The sequence below is a fragment of the Bos javanicus genome, chromosome 5 (genome assembly GCF_032452875.1).
Source record: "Bos javanicus breed banteng chromosome 5, ARS-OSU_banteng_1.0, whole genome shotgun sequence".
In the NCBI taxonomy this organism is placed as follows: Eukaryota; Metazoa; Chordata; class Mammalia; order Artiodactyla; family Bovidae; genus Bos; species Bos javanicus.
Genome location: NC_083872.1, coordinates 116,436,080 through 116,449,586, shown reverse-complemented (window position 1 = coordinate 116,449,586; position 13,507 = coordinate 116,436,080). Strand labels below are relative to the sequence as shown.

The following is a 13,507-nucleotide window of genomic DNA, read 5'->3' as shown; positions in this document are numbered from 1 at the left end:
TAAATCTTCACGAGTGACAGGGTAGGCGGTGCCCCAGGCAGGTCACCGGGGGACACAGCATGGAGCCCCGCACCCCCCAAGCCACCTTCTCATGACATCACAGCTACTCCCGGGGTGCGGCTCTGCGACCCGGAGCCCGCCGTACCTTTGCAGTCATTGTCCTCTGTGAGCTCATAGCCAGTTCCGCAGCTGCTGTCACGCTGGCAGCGGAAGGAGCCCGCTGTGTTGACGCAGGTTTCCCCGAGCCGGCAGCTCTGGCCGCCCGTGATGCACTCGTTGACATCTAGGAGAGACACAGGCAACGCAGGAGTAACCGGCAAGCACGCCCGATCCTGACGCTGCGTCAGAAGAAACGGACCAGGAGGCAGAGTGGGGTCAGGGCTCTGCATCCATCAAGGGCCCCAGGCCTGTGATAGTCACACTCTGTACCGGAGTGGAGCCCTGGGCGCTCCCCACCAGAGCCAAGCAAAAGCAGTGGTTCCTCTCCCCGGCTGATCTATTTCAGATCTACTGCTCCTTCTGAGCATCTGCTAAGCAAGCTCCAGGCCCTGAACTGGAGTCGTGTGACCCTAGAGACCCCCTATTAGGGCTGTCGCCTCCCTCCATCTCCCCCATCTCACAGACGAGGGGCCAAGAGAGGCTGGGGATGCCACTCAGCAGATCCTGGACTCAGAGCCCAGTCAGACCCCAAGCCCGCGCCCTTTTCCAGCCAGGGGTTCACATTCTCCTGGCTGAAGGCCGTGGCTGTGGAGTGCTGGAAAGCCGGTCCTGGGCCGTAGTTCACCTATGAACAGGGCCCCAAGTTGTGCAAACTGGGCCCTGCCCGGGTGTCAAGCGCAGGCAGAGGCTCTCAGAGCAGGATGACATTTACCTTCACAGGAGACGCCGTCGGGGAGCAGCTGGTACCCCACAAAGCAGGAGCAGACAACTTCCTCCCCCGTGTCCCGGCATTGCTGTTTGCAGGGCCCGCCACCTGGAACCAGAGCAAATGTGAGCAGAGGCCCGACGCATCCAGGGACCTCCTGGTGATTTCTCTTTGTTTGGATGGGGCCAGAAGTGCCCTCAAGGTGGACTGATGCAGAAAGGCAGGCTCCCCAGGCTGGAGCCCACTGCAGTCTTCACAGCAACCCCCTTCCCATGAGAGACCCCCAAGGTCTGGCCCTGATCTGATAGATGGAGGGGCGTGTGGGACCCCAATACCCCATTTTCACTGGCACTGCTTCAGTTCCGGCTGCTCACTCACCTGGCTCTCTGAGCATCCCTGGTACCCAACCCTCCAACCACGCTTCCCACAGGGTGGCTAGTGAGATGCTCAAAGAACTAATCTCATGGGGACAAACCTCCACCAGACAAAGATTCCACAAAATGAAGTCCGGACTGCTGCCCAGGGCCTGCACGGCCTGCCCACTTGTCCAGCCTCTTCCCCTCTCCCTGTCCCCTGCCCCTCCCCCGTCCCACAGCCCACCGGGGCCCAGCTGCTGCGGGTCTTCAAGTCTCTGCTCCAGTTGCCGCAACCCCCCCACCCATGTCACTTCTCTGGCTAGTCCATCCTGGCCCACTGCAAACCAACTATCCGCCCCCCTCCTCCAGGAAGATCCCCCCCACGCCCCCCAGGAAGGATTACAGGTCTTTCTGGGGCTCTCTGCTCTCCCTTCCCCCACCCAAGGCCTCGGTGCCAAGTGTCATTGTAACAGACCGCATTATTTTGGGATTAAACTGACTCCCTAATTAAAGCCCAACCATAAGGCAAGTCACTAAATGTCCTAGGGGAGCAGACCTGCCAGTCCAGACGCGTAGGAATGTTCCGTCATGAGAAATAAAGTCTTATCTTATGGAAAACAACACTGTAAGGCCCCACTGACTTTAAATTTGAAAGCATCACTCTTATGAGACAAATGGATATTACAGATGGTATGGGTGGAGCGCCAGGCCACAAAATGAAGTAACGCTCACCCCCATCCCTTAAGGGGCCCCCAGCCTTGGCAGTCCCTGTCTAGGGTGACCCCCCCATAGAGTCACCCACAGAGTCTGTGGGCCGTGATGAAAGGGCTCTGAATGCTAGCTTCTTCGCTACAAGCCACAAGAACGCAGCCCTTGGCTACAAGTCCACCCTCTCCCTCACTCGCCCACCGGGTCCCAGCGAGGAGGAGAGGAAGGGAAGGAGTCCAGGAGTGCAGGTGACCGGGACTCCCAGCCAAAGGGCACATCTCGGGTGAATCCTAGTGAACCCGAGCAGAGCCTGAGGTCAGCTCCCAGAGAGATTAGCATTTGACCCTCCCTTGGGCCTCGTTATCCACCAGCTGGGGAGGCACAGGGCTCACCTCGGCAGCGGTCATTCAGGTAGGGGTCCTCTTGTTCCTCCTCGATCTCAGAAACCTTAGCTAAGGGGAAAGAGGCAAAGACATGTTTGTGCACACGCTGTCCACGCGGGGATCCACACCCACATGAGCACACAGGTCACTCCAAATGTTTTCTCTTCTTGTAAATATCAGGCAGCTAATGCCTGTCTATACGTCTTCTTATAAACAGCTCAGTGCTCATTTCATCCTTTTGAAAAACAGAATCACACTTACAAAACAAAATGTCGCTACATCTCTAAAAGATCTATTATACCAGAAACGGCAGCGGCACGAGGGCCTGTTAGTCATCCACGCGACGCCACGTGTGGTTATGTTGTCAACGCTACTTAAATATTTCCACAAATGCAGCCACCACAGCCCTACTATAAACTCAGTCACAGCCTCCAAACAAGGCAACGCACCTGGTGAGAGTTTGTTGTTACGGGTCGAACTGTGGGTCCCACCCCCCACAGAAGATGTGAAGTCCTAACCCCCAGTGTCTGGGGACATGATCTTATTTTGGAGCAGGGTCACTGCAGATGATCAGGTTAAGATGAGGTCGTGAGAGGGGGCCCTAATCCAAAGACAAGTGTCCTTACAAAAAGGGGACATTTGGACTCCGTGGCAGATACACAGAGGAAAAGGGAGTGGAGAAACAGGGAGAAGACAGGCATCTCCAAGCCAAGGGATACCGGGGGAGATACTCGGAAGGCCTAGCCCTGCCAACACCATGGTCTCGGACTTCTGGCCTCCAGGCTGGGAGACAATATCTCTGTTGTTTAAGCCCCCCAGTCTGCGACGCCTTCCTAGGGCAGCCCCAGGAAGCAAATACACAGATTTCATCCACTTGGCCTGCAAAGTTCAATTTAGTGCCAGTCATCCATAGTCACTCACTCGGCTTGTTCAACAAAGGTATCTGAGCACCTGCTCTGAGGGTGAAGCACTTGGCACAGACAAGGCCCCCCCGACTTAATAAAAAGATTCAACAGAGGGGGTGGTCCAGTGGCTAAGACTCTGCCCTCCCAATGCAGGGGGCCCAGGTTTGATCCCCGATCAGGGAACTAGATCCCACAAGATGCAACGAAGAGTTCACATGTCAGAACTAAAAGATCCTGCATGCTGAAACTAAGATCCACTGAAGTCAAATAAATAAATAAAAATGTTTTTAAAAGAGATTCAACACGGCAATAGAACAAAGAGTGACGAGGTGGGGGGCCAGGGCCCTGATTTAAAGGGTGGTACTGCACTGGCAGTTCTGACATAAAGGAAATGCGTTAGCCCTTTTAACTCGGGTGGATACACCCAGGAATCCCTAGACAACTTGAAAACCAAGCCCCCTGCTGATGGAAGCCGCCACAAGATGGAATGACAGTGACCACAACTCCATCGCAATTCAGCAGCCATCACATTGCAAGGCTGGGTGGGAAAGCACAAACCCAGGGTCTCCTCAGTGCAGCCAGGCCTACAGAAGAGAAGCGAAGAAAGACAGAAAAAAGATGGAGAGGAAATGCGACCCAATGGAAACAGTGTCCATCTCTGTGTTGATTTCCTCTTCCTTCTACCTTCCCGTGTCTTCTAAAACACATACGTGTGACAGCATGATACACCCACACAGAAAACAGACCTCAGTAAAAACACACACATTAGTAATTCTGCAGTAAATTTCAATATAACATAATTTATAGACACTATGCAAAAGACACAGGAAGGCTCCCCTTGTGGCTCAGACGGTAAAGAATCTGCCTGCATTGCGGGAGACCTGGATTTGATCCCTGGGTCGGAAAGACACCCTGGAGAAGGAAATGGCAGTCCACTCCAGTATTCTTGCCTGGAGAACCCCATGGACAGAGGAGCATGGCGGGCTACAGTCCATGGTGTCGCAAGAGCTGAACACGACTGAGCAACTGATACTTTCACTTTCACATTAAAATATGGGAAGGGTCCCTAAATAATTCAAAAACTTTTCAGCTGGGAAGAAACTAAGCAAGGGACCTTTAGGGTGTGAGTCATCTCTAGGTTGGGAGGCTGGGAGCCCCTTTGCTCAGAATGGTTAATTTGGATGCAACTAGAGATGATCATTAATGGCAGAAAGAGAAGAGGAACTAAAGAGCCTCCTGATGAAGGTGAAAGAGGAAAGTGGAAAAGATGGCTTAAAACTCAACACTCAAAAAACAAAGATCATGGCATCCGGTTTCATCACTTCATGACAAATAGATGGGGAAAATGTGGAAATGGTGTCAGATTTCATTTTTTGGAGGGGATCCAAAATCAATGCAGACGGTGACTGCTTGCTCTTTGGAAAAATAGTTATGAAAAACCTAGACAAATGTATTAAAAAGCGAGACATCACTTTGCCAAGAAAGGTCCATAGAGTCAAAATTATGATTTTTCCAGTAGTCATGTATGGATGTGAGAGTTGGAGTACAAAGACTGAATGCTGAAGAACTGATGTTGGAAAATTGTGGTGTTGGAAAAGACTCTTGAGAGTCCCTTGGAGAGCAAGATCAAACCAGTCAATCCAAAAGGAAATCAATCCTGAATATTCATTGGAAGGACTGGTAATGAAGCTAAAGTTTCAAAACTTTGGCCACCTGATGCAAAGAACTGACTCATTAAAAAAGACCCTGATGCTGGGAAAGATTGAGGGCAGGAGGAGAAGGGGAGGACAGAGGATGAGATAGTTGGATTGCATCACCGACTCAACGGACATGAGTTTGAGCAAGCTCTGGGAGTTGGTGATGGACACAGAGGCCTGGTGTGCTGCCGTCCGTGGGGCTGCAAAAAGCCAGACACGACTGAGTGACTGAACAAGCGATGATCACAGGGCTTCCCTGGTGGCTCAGTGGTAAAGAATTGGGATCCCTGGGTCAGGAAGATCCCCTGGAGAAGGAAATGGCAACCCACTTCAGTATTCTTGCCTGGAAAATCCTATGGACAGAGGAGCCTGGCGGACTACAGTCCACAGAGTCGCAAATGAGTGGGACATGACTTCATGACTAAACAAGAGATGGTCACACTGAGTGAAGCGAGTCAGAAAGAGAAGGACAAATACCACATGCTCTCACTTATTTGTGGAATCTAAAACACGACTCAAATGAGCCTATCTATGAACAGACAGTGTCACAAACAGAGCAGACCGGTGGCTGCCACAGGAGAGGGTCCTGGTGCGGCATGGACTGGAGGCTGGGGTTAGCAGATGAAAGCGATTACAGACAGAACAGAAGAACAATTGGGTCCTGCTGCGCAGCCCAGGGAACTGCATTCCACATCCCGTGATAAACCATAATGCAAGAGCATGTGAAGAAGAACGCCCAGGTACGCGTAACAGAATCACTGTGCTATGCAGCGGAAATTAACACAACACTGTAATCAACCCTACTAGAAGCCAAAAAGAGAGGGAAAAAAGGAGGTTTGATCTGGGGACCCCTCATCCACTTGGCATTACATCCTGGCAAGGCCCAACTCCCTGCCACGTCCAGCACAGGCCAGGGTGATGGAACCATCCTCCAGAGGACTCACGGTGACAAGGTCAGGGGCATTTGTGGGAAACTGCTACCTGGGTGATGAAGTCATTGAGATTTCCACAGCATTCTTTGGGGGCTAGTATGCTGGGCAAAGAATGTGAGAAGATGAATCTGGAATCTAAGCTTCTTGCAGCTTCAGTCGCCCAGTCTGTAGAATGGGCGTAACCAAGATACACCCCAGCACAGCTCCACCCAAAAGAACAGGGTTCTTTCCCCCATCTTAGATAACTCACACTTCCATATAACAATAAAATATCGAAGATAACAACACTTCGATAACTCATAATACAGCTTAGTAGAAAAAGAAGGTTAAGAAAACAGACACAAATCCCAATTTTATATTTAGATTCAACAGATGTGTGCATGTGTGTGTGTTCAGTCGTGTCCAACTCTGCGACCCACGGACTGTAGCCCGCCTGGCTTGTCTGTCCATGGGACTGTCTAGGCAAGAACACTGGAGTGGGTTGCCATTTCCTTCTCCAGGGGATCTTCCCGACCCAGAGGTAGAACCCAGGTCCCCTGCATTGCAGAACAATTCTTTACCATCTGAGCCACCCGGGACGCCCAGACCTGAGTTACTCTATATCAAATGCTTAGAGAAGTTTCTAAAAGGCTTTCTGTCCATCTCTGTGCTTATTTTACCTCAGGCCATACTGGTCTGTGGGCCCATGTGGCCCCGTGGTAGCACACAGTAGGCCCACAGTAAACGTCAGCGGAAGACAGGAAGGCAGGTCTGTGTCTGAGTGGGGAGGGAACACAGGGAAGTCCTCACAGAGACACCGAGCAAAGTCTGGGGCAAGAAATGAAGCCGATGAAAGGCAAGGGAGAAATAAGACATCTGGAGCAACAGAAAAGCTCAGAGACCATTAACGAACCAAGATATAAATCAACAAAAGTCCTCCCTGGAGACACAGGAGAAAGTCTCCACCAGGGTGAAGAATCTGAGTTTGTTTAGAGTGAAAATGTCATCTCTGATTTCAAAAGTCAAGGAGGGAGCCAGAACGTGGTTCCAGTCCCCCTTTAAGACTAAGATATCTGAAGTCAGCTGCACGGCAGAGTCCTGGACTTGAGAAGTCAAAACAAAGAATGAAAGACGGGTCACTTGATCCAGGACCCCAAAGCCACAGGAACGGACGGCCTGGCTCAGGGAGCCCTGGCCTGTGAGCTCTTCCCCTGACCTGCTCCCTGCCCCTTCCCCCACGTTGAACAGAGGGCAGACGGAGCTCAGACTGAGAAGGCAAAGGTCCCACGCAGGCAGCAAGCTTGGGGCAGAGCAGACGCCTGAAATGTTCCAGGGCTGTTTCCATTATGGCATAGGAAACCATTGCATAAGTGGAAGAGATGATTAGACAACCGAGAAGTTTCCTGAACCGTGTAACTGAACCAGGCCCCAAGGCTTCAGGACTGACGTGGCTTCAGACAAATGGGAGGGTGGGGAGCTAAACTGATGGAAATACAGCTGGGAGCTGTCTTGAAGCTGCTTTAGGGGGGTCACCGGCCCCTACACTGAATAAATATCTATGTTTGAATGCTCACAGCCTGCTACTAATGAGTGGTGCCCCCAGCCTCTTGTCCACATGTCGTCAGCTCCCGATGGAGAGAGGGCACTGGCCCAGCATCGGAAGGCCAGAGTTCTGCCTCTACCGTGTGCTGGCCACGTGACCTTGAATGCCAGGACCTCATCTGTGAAACGCGGTGAATGAGAGCGTGGCCAGCCACCTACGCTGCCCGAGGCGGCTGGAGGGACGAGGCGAACTGTGATGGCAGACGCCACGTACCGCTTCTCCCATCTCATCCCCGAGTGAGTGGGACTGTAGGCGTCCCCATTTCACAGATGAGGAAACTGAGGCCTGGATCCATCAGGTTGCCCCAAATACACGTCAGGACAGGGACATGAACACAGATTCGTCAGATCCCAGATTCCAAGCCCTCGGTTTCACTCCAGGACAGCGAGAAGCATGAACCTGCTCTGACAACCAGAACCGGTCTCTGCAGAGTTAAGGCAACAGTCAACGCACGAGCCCACACCACCCGCGACGGTCAGCTTTAGGTGTCCACTTGGTGGGGCTACAGTACTCAGATATTTGATCCAGCACCAGTCGGGACACAGCTGGGATGGTATGTTTTAGATGAGATTGACCCTTAAATCAGCAGACTTTGAATAAAGCAGACTGCCCTCCATCAAGTGGGTGGGCCTCATCCAATCAGGCAAAGGCCTTAAGAGAAGGACTGGCCTCCCCCAAGCAAGAAGGAACTCTGCTAGCAGATGGCCTTCCGAACTGAGCCAGATGAGTGTTCTCCTGGGCGTCCAGCCTGCATACACAGCCTGCAGGTTTCGAACCTGCCAGCCGCCCACTGTGTGAGCCAGTGAATTAAACCCTTCTCTCCCTCTCTCACCACACCCTATTGGTTCTGCTTCTCTAAATAACCTCGACCGACTGCCCTGCTCCAGAGGAAAGAAAAGGGGGACTTACCTGTTTCTTGGAGGTCCCCGCCGTCCCCCGGGGCAAAGTCTGCCGTCTCCTGGCCCTTGACGCAGCACGCCCGGAAGACCAGCCCACACTGGTAGCCAACCATGAGGCTGTACTCACAGCTCTGGCCCTGGGCCTGGGCTGCCCGCCCCAGTAGGCAGCAATGGCAGCACCTCTGCAAACACAAGCAGAGACTCTTGATGGAGAAGCCAGACCCGTGACACAGCGGATCCCACGGACCCCTCATCCCCCCCGTGGTAATTCTCCCCGGGCGGGGAAGACACACACCTGACTCGGCTGCCTTTTCTAACTGCTGCCAGGAAATAGCAAAGCCAGCTGAGCCCAAGGCTTGCTGCCCCCTGAACCTCATAGGTCGTGCCTTAAAGGGGCTGATCCTAGCACACGCTCCACAACCCCTGTCTGCCCCCCAAACCCCAGCCGATCCAGCAGGGCCTCCAGGGAGAGGGGGGCTAGGAGAGGGGCCCCTGGGGCTCCCACATGGGCTCCCTAAGGGTCCATGCCTTCTGCGTGCTCTGAGATTTCTCTACCATGCCTGGAACGACGAATATACACCTGTCTCCTCCTCCTCAGCCCAGGCAGGGTGGTTCAGACCGCAGGAAGAGAGCCTCAAGACTGGTCAGCAGGTGAGGGACAGAGTCACCTGTGTGCCCCAGTGGTCCCCAAAGCCACATCTGAAGCCTGGAAACAATATTCACCCCTGGCACATGAAAACTTCATTTCGGTCATCATTCTAAGAAACGCACAGAACGTTCCAAAGGTCTGTGGCAGGAGCGGGGGAGGTGGTTTAGCCTGAGCTTCATGGAGGCTGAGGGTCTCACATTCTCCAGGAGCCCCAGTGACCTCCTCCACCTCATACGTCCCGAGTCATACTTCCCGGAAACATAAATGGCTCATTGGCCGAAGTGATCAGTTTCCACACCCGTTAGAATGTTCCAGGCCTTTCTCTGAAGTCTGAGGACCCAGGCAGAGCCCCCTTTCTGGGAGGCCGGCTCTAAGCATCTCAGGTCCCAGCTCCCAGGAACCCCCTTGACCAGCCCCCGCTCCCCTGCTCACCCAGCCTCCTCCCATGAAAAGCCCACAAAGGCTGAGGGTGGGCAGAGGGGCACTGGACCCCCAACTCCTCGATGTGGAATATCCCTCCACATCCCACTCTGTGTGAAAAGACGAGCCCCAGAAAGGATCCCCACTCTCCCTCCCGGAATCCAGACTTCATTCCAATTATCGCTCCTTGAAATTACTTCATGGGTTCCTAACGGGGAACAGGAAATCTTTCTTCCAGGGAATTCAGTGTCGTCACCTGGCACCTCCACCAGAAACCCAGATGACCAGGTTAATTAACTTTCCAAACTTGAGCTCCTCCTAGTCGGGCTGTTTTTCTCCCTCGTAAGTGGTAAGGGAGGGACAGCCTAGTTTATTTGCAGTTTTCAGACCTCGGAACGCTCTCAGGAACCTCTCCACATCCGTGCAAAGATGCAGGCCTTCCACAGGGACAGAGGCCCCGGGGACCTGGCCTGGACCTGGAGTCAAGGGTGATGACATCCACTCATCGCTGACCTTCTGGACAGAGTTCCCTCTGGGCCAGATGACCCCGCTCCCAGCCCTGCCTCACTGCTGATCTTGAAAGGACCCTTGCTGAGAGGTCACTTTGGAGTGTGGGCCTCTCTGAACCTCAGTCTTTTCTTCTAGGGCAGTTATGGAGGCCATGCGTTCTCAGAGGCATACATGGGGGCCCATTCTGAACTCTGACTAGCTGGGGAGAGTAGAGGCGTTTGAGGGCCTCCTGGGGGCGGGGGTGGGGATGCCTACCTTGAATTGAGGGTTCAGAAGGCCCTGAGTCCAGGTAACCCATGCTCTGACCTTTGAGTCCCTGTTTGAAGCCCTGGGACTGGCAGTCCGTGGGCCCCGACCTTTGCGGCACCGGGGGCTGGTTTCATGAAGGACAGTTTTTCCACGAACTGGGGTGGAGGATGGTTTCGGGGTGATTCAAGCACACTGTTTATTGTGCACTTTACATCTGATCTGATGCCGCCGCTGATCCAACAGCAGGCACCGGCACGCGGTCCGGAGGCTGGGGACCCCCGCTGGCAGGCTTCAGGGCAGGGCTGGGTCACTTCACCCCATGTCCCAGTGCTGGAAGGGGCCTGGGCGGCAGAGCTAAGAGTCTGCGCGCCCAACGCAGAGGATCCGGGTTCAATCTCTGTTCAGGGAACTAGACCCCGCATGCTGAAACTCTGGGGTGTTGCCCGGAGTTTACTGGGTAAACTGGAGCTGGTGGGGAGACCTGAGTGGCCCTTCCAGCCCCCAGGGCTTTTTGCACACCCTGCTGCTCAGAGGGAAAGGCTGCCTGAGTTTGGGGTGCAGAGAGGAGAGCGCCCCAGGCCTCGGACTGCAGAAGGGATGGCTGCGCCGGGAGGGCGGGTCCTCACCTTCACGAACATGGCCTCGAGGCTGGTGTTGTCGCCGCGTGGTGTGGCGCAGCTGTCCTGCTCGTTGGCCAGGTTGATGCCCGTGGCGCAGTGCAGCTCCTCCAGCTGGTTCTGGCAACATTGCTCCTGAACCATCCTGTGGGCAGAGGGTGTGGGATGTGCCAGGGGCTCTGCGGGGTTGCAAGGGTCTGCCAGGTGTACCCAGGGCCTGGGAGCAGTAGCCCCTCGGGGACGGCAGCCCTGTCACATTTGAGGGTCCCCCTCCTTCCCCCACCCCTGCCACTCATCCACAGACACGCCAAGATACACACACAGCACCCGCATACGGAAGGTGGTCAACAGAGTTTGATTAGAAAGACTGAATGCACGGTGGTGTCTGGGAGTGGTTTCGACAGGCCGACTTCATCTCTCTTGAGCGCTGAGCCTCATCCAGAGAAAGTTCCCAGCTATTTATAACACAAATCAGATTATGGCTGGGATTTTCCTGGTCGTCCTGTGGCTGACTCTGCGCTCCCAACGCAGGAGACAAGGGTTCAGTACCTGGTCAGGGAACTAGACCCCACATGCTGCAGTAAGACCCAGCACAGCCCAATGAGTTGGGTTTTTTTTAATTAAAAACAAATTTTAAAAAACAGATGAGGGCTGGCTCAGGTCTGGACCCTCTCATCCCTTATTAATATCTCCCCAGGTTCCAGAATCAGAGGAAATAGCTCCGGCGAGGCAGAGGAGGTTGCCACGGCCAAGAGTGATGGGTGGTAGCAACAGGGAGCCCAGGCCGCCGCACCCCCATCTCCTAGCCCTTCTAGGGTCTCCGGGAAGAAGGTCCACAAGGTGGATCTGCCAGAAGTGGTCCCTCAGACACAGCTTCAGGCAGGGAGGGAAGGGACATGAGGGAGCAAGAGGTGTGTGGTCACACCTCGGAGAACCTTGGCTCTGGGGTTGCCAACAAGGGCAGGAAGAGCTGCCAGGCCTTCGCTGGACCGGAGAGGGTGGGGCCTCCCCGTGTGGCTGGCCAGGCGACCTTGGCCCCAGCCTCCACTCTGTGGGGCTGGAGCTCCTCACCCAGCTTCTCATACACTTCTAGAACTGTCCATGGGCTCCAGCCTGGATCTATCAATACACACAGAGATAGACTGCAGGTTTAGCTCCAGACCACCACGGTAAAGTGAGTCACAGAAATTCTCTAGTTCCTTGGAGCATATGAGAGTTACGCTTACACTGTACTGCAGCCCATAAAGTGTGCATAGCGTTATGTCTAGAAAGTAAAACATACTTTAATAAAAATCATCGTTGCTAAAGAATGCTAGCCTTCATCTGACAACATGGAATTACCACAAACCTTCAATTTGTTAAAAAAAAAAAATTCCAACCTTTGAAGCATAAGAAAATGAAACATGCCATACTCTGTTACCACACATTGGCTCATGCCCTTGGTGAATTTGCAAATAACCGGCATTTTACTAAATTGTTAGGGAGAGCTAACAGATGTGGGTCCAACTATCCATTCATTCAAAGATGTTTACTGGCTGAACAGAAAAAAACGAGTGTTGTGGAGAACTTGAACCCTTGTGCACTGTGGGTGGGAGTGTTAGCTGGTGCAGCACAGCAGTTCCTCAAAAAATTTCAGACAGAATGAGCCTAGGATCCAGCGATCCTAACTCTGGGTATAAACCCGGAAGGATAGAAAGCAGTTGACTCAGACACTGGCGCACCTAGGTTCACGGCAGCGTGATTCATAACCGCCAGAAGATGGGAGCAACCCAAGTATCCATCGAGGAACAGACAAGCCAAGTGTGGTCTGTGCGTATGAAGGAGCTGAACACGGCCTCAACCAGGAAGAAAACCCGAACACGTGTTACAAGGTTTTCAGAGAAACTCTGAGGACAGAGAGCTAAGTGAAAGAAGCCAGACACAAAAGGATAAACACTGTGATTCCATTTGTATGAGGGACCCAGAAGAGTCAGACTTACGAAGACGGGAAACAGAAGGGATGGGCTGGGGCAGGGAGGGTAACAAGGAGTGTCTGCCTCAGTTTAGGAAGATGACAAAGTTCTGGGGACGGTGGGACAGTGATGCAAATATACTGAACTGTACCCCTAAACATGGTCATGATGGTGCAATCTGCAGGAAATGGCACCCCACTCCAGTATTTGTGCCTGGAAAATTCCATGGGCAGAGAAGCCTGGAGGGTTACAGTCCAGGGAGCCACAAAGAGTTGGACACGACTGTTATGTATATTTTACTGCAATTAAAAAAAAATTGTTTTTTGGTTGCAACCTACTGTGTGCCAGGCCCATGCAGAGGCTTCGGGGATGAGAGAGGGAAGTCTTGGAGGGGAAGCACAGCTTCCCACACTGGGGTCCTTCCAGCATAGAAGTTATGAAGCTCTACGCAGGTGGGCTTGGGCCAGAGTTGGGCGTCTGGAGAGCTGGACAGCGGTTTAGTTGCTCAGTCATGTCCACCTCTTTGCAACCCCATGGACTGTAGCCCGTCAGGCTCCTCTGTCTGTGGGATTTCCCAGGCAAGAATACTGGAGTGGGTTACCATTTCCTCTAGGGATCTTCCTGACCCAGGGATCAAACCCGAGTCTCCAGCATTGCAGGCGGATTTGGAGCCACTCTCCCCTTACTGCATTTTGACTTGGACATGCGATCTTGCATTCACCTGGCTGGCTTGCTCGCGTCCTTCAGGCCCTGGTGAGACACCCATTCTCAGCAAGGTGCCCT

General features: G+C 53.3%; 1 protein-coding gene across 2 annotated transcripts in view; it reads right to left on the bottom strand.

Annotated features, from left to right (window-relative positions):
• Positions 1-13,507, bottom strand: part of FBLN1 (fibulin 1) — an 80,518-nt gene that overhangs the window by 50,451 nt on the left and 16,560 nt on the right. For both annotated transcript variants that reach the window (XM_061418850.1, XM_061418851.1), the window contains exons 3-7: positions 10,782-10,917; positions 8,338-8,509; positions 2,322-2,381; positions 872-973; positions 146-283 (exon numbers count right to left, since the gene is read on the bottom strand). In XM_061418850.1, the coding sequence (XP_061274834.1) occupies positions 146-283; positions 872-973; positions 2,322-2,381; positions 8,338-8,509; positions 10,782-10,917 (608 nt within the window). The remainder of the gene's footprint in view (positions 1-145; positions 284-871; positions 974-2,321; positions 2,382-8,337; positions 8,510-10,781; positions 10,918-13,507) is intronic.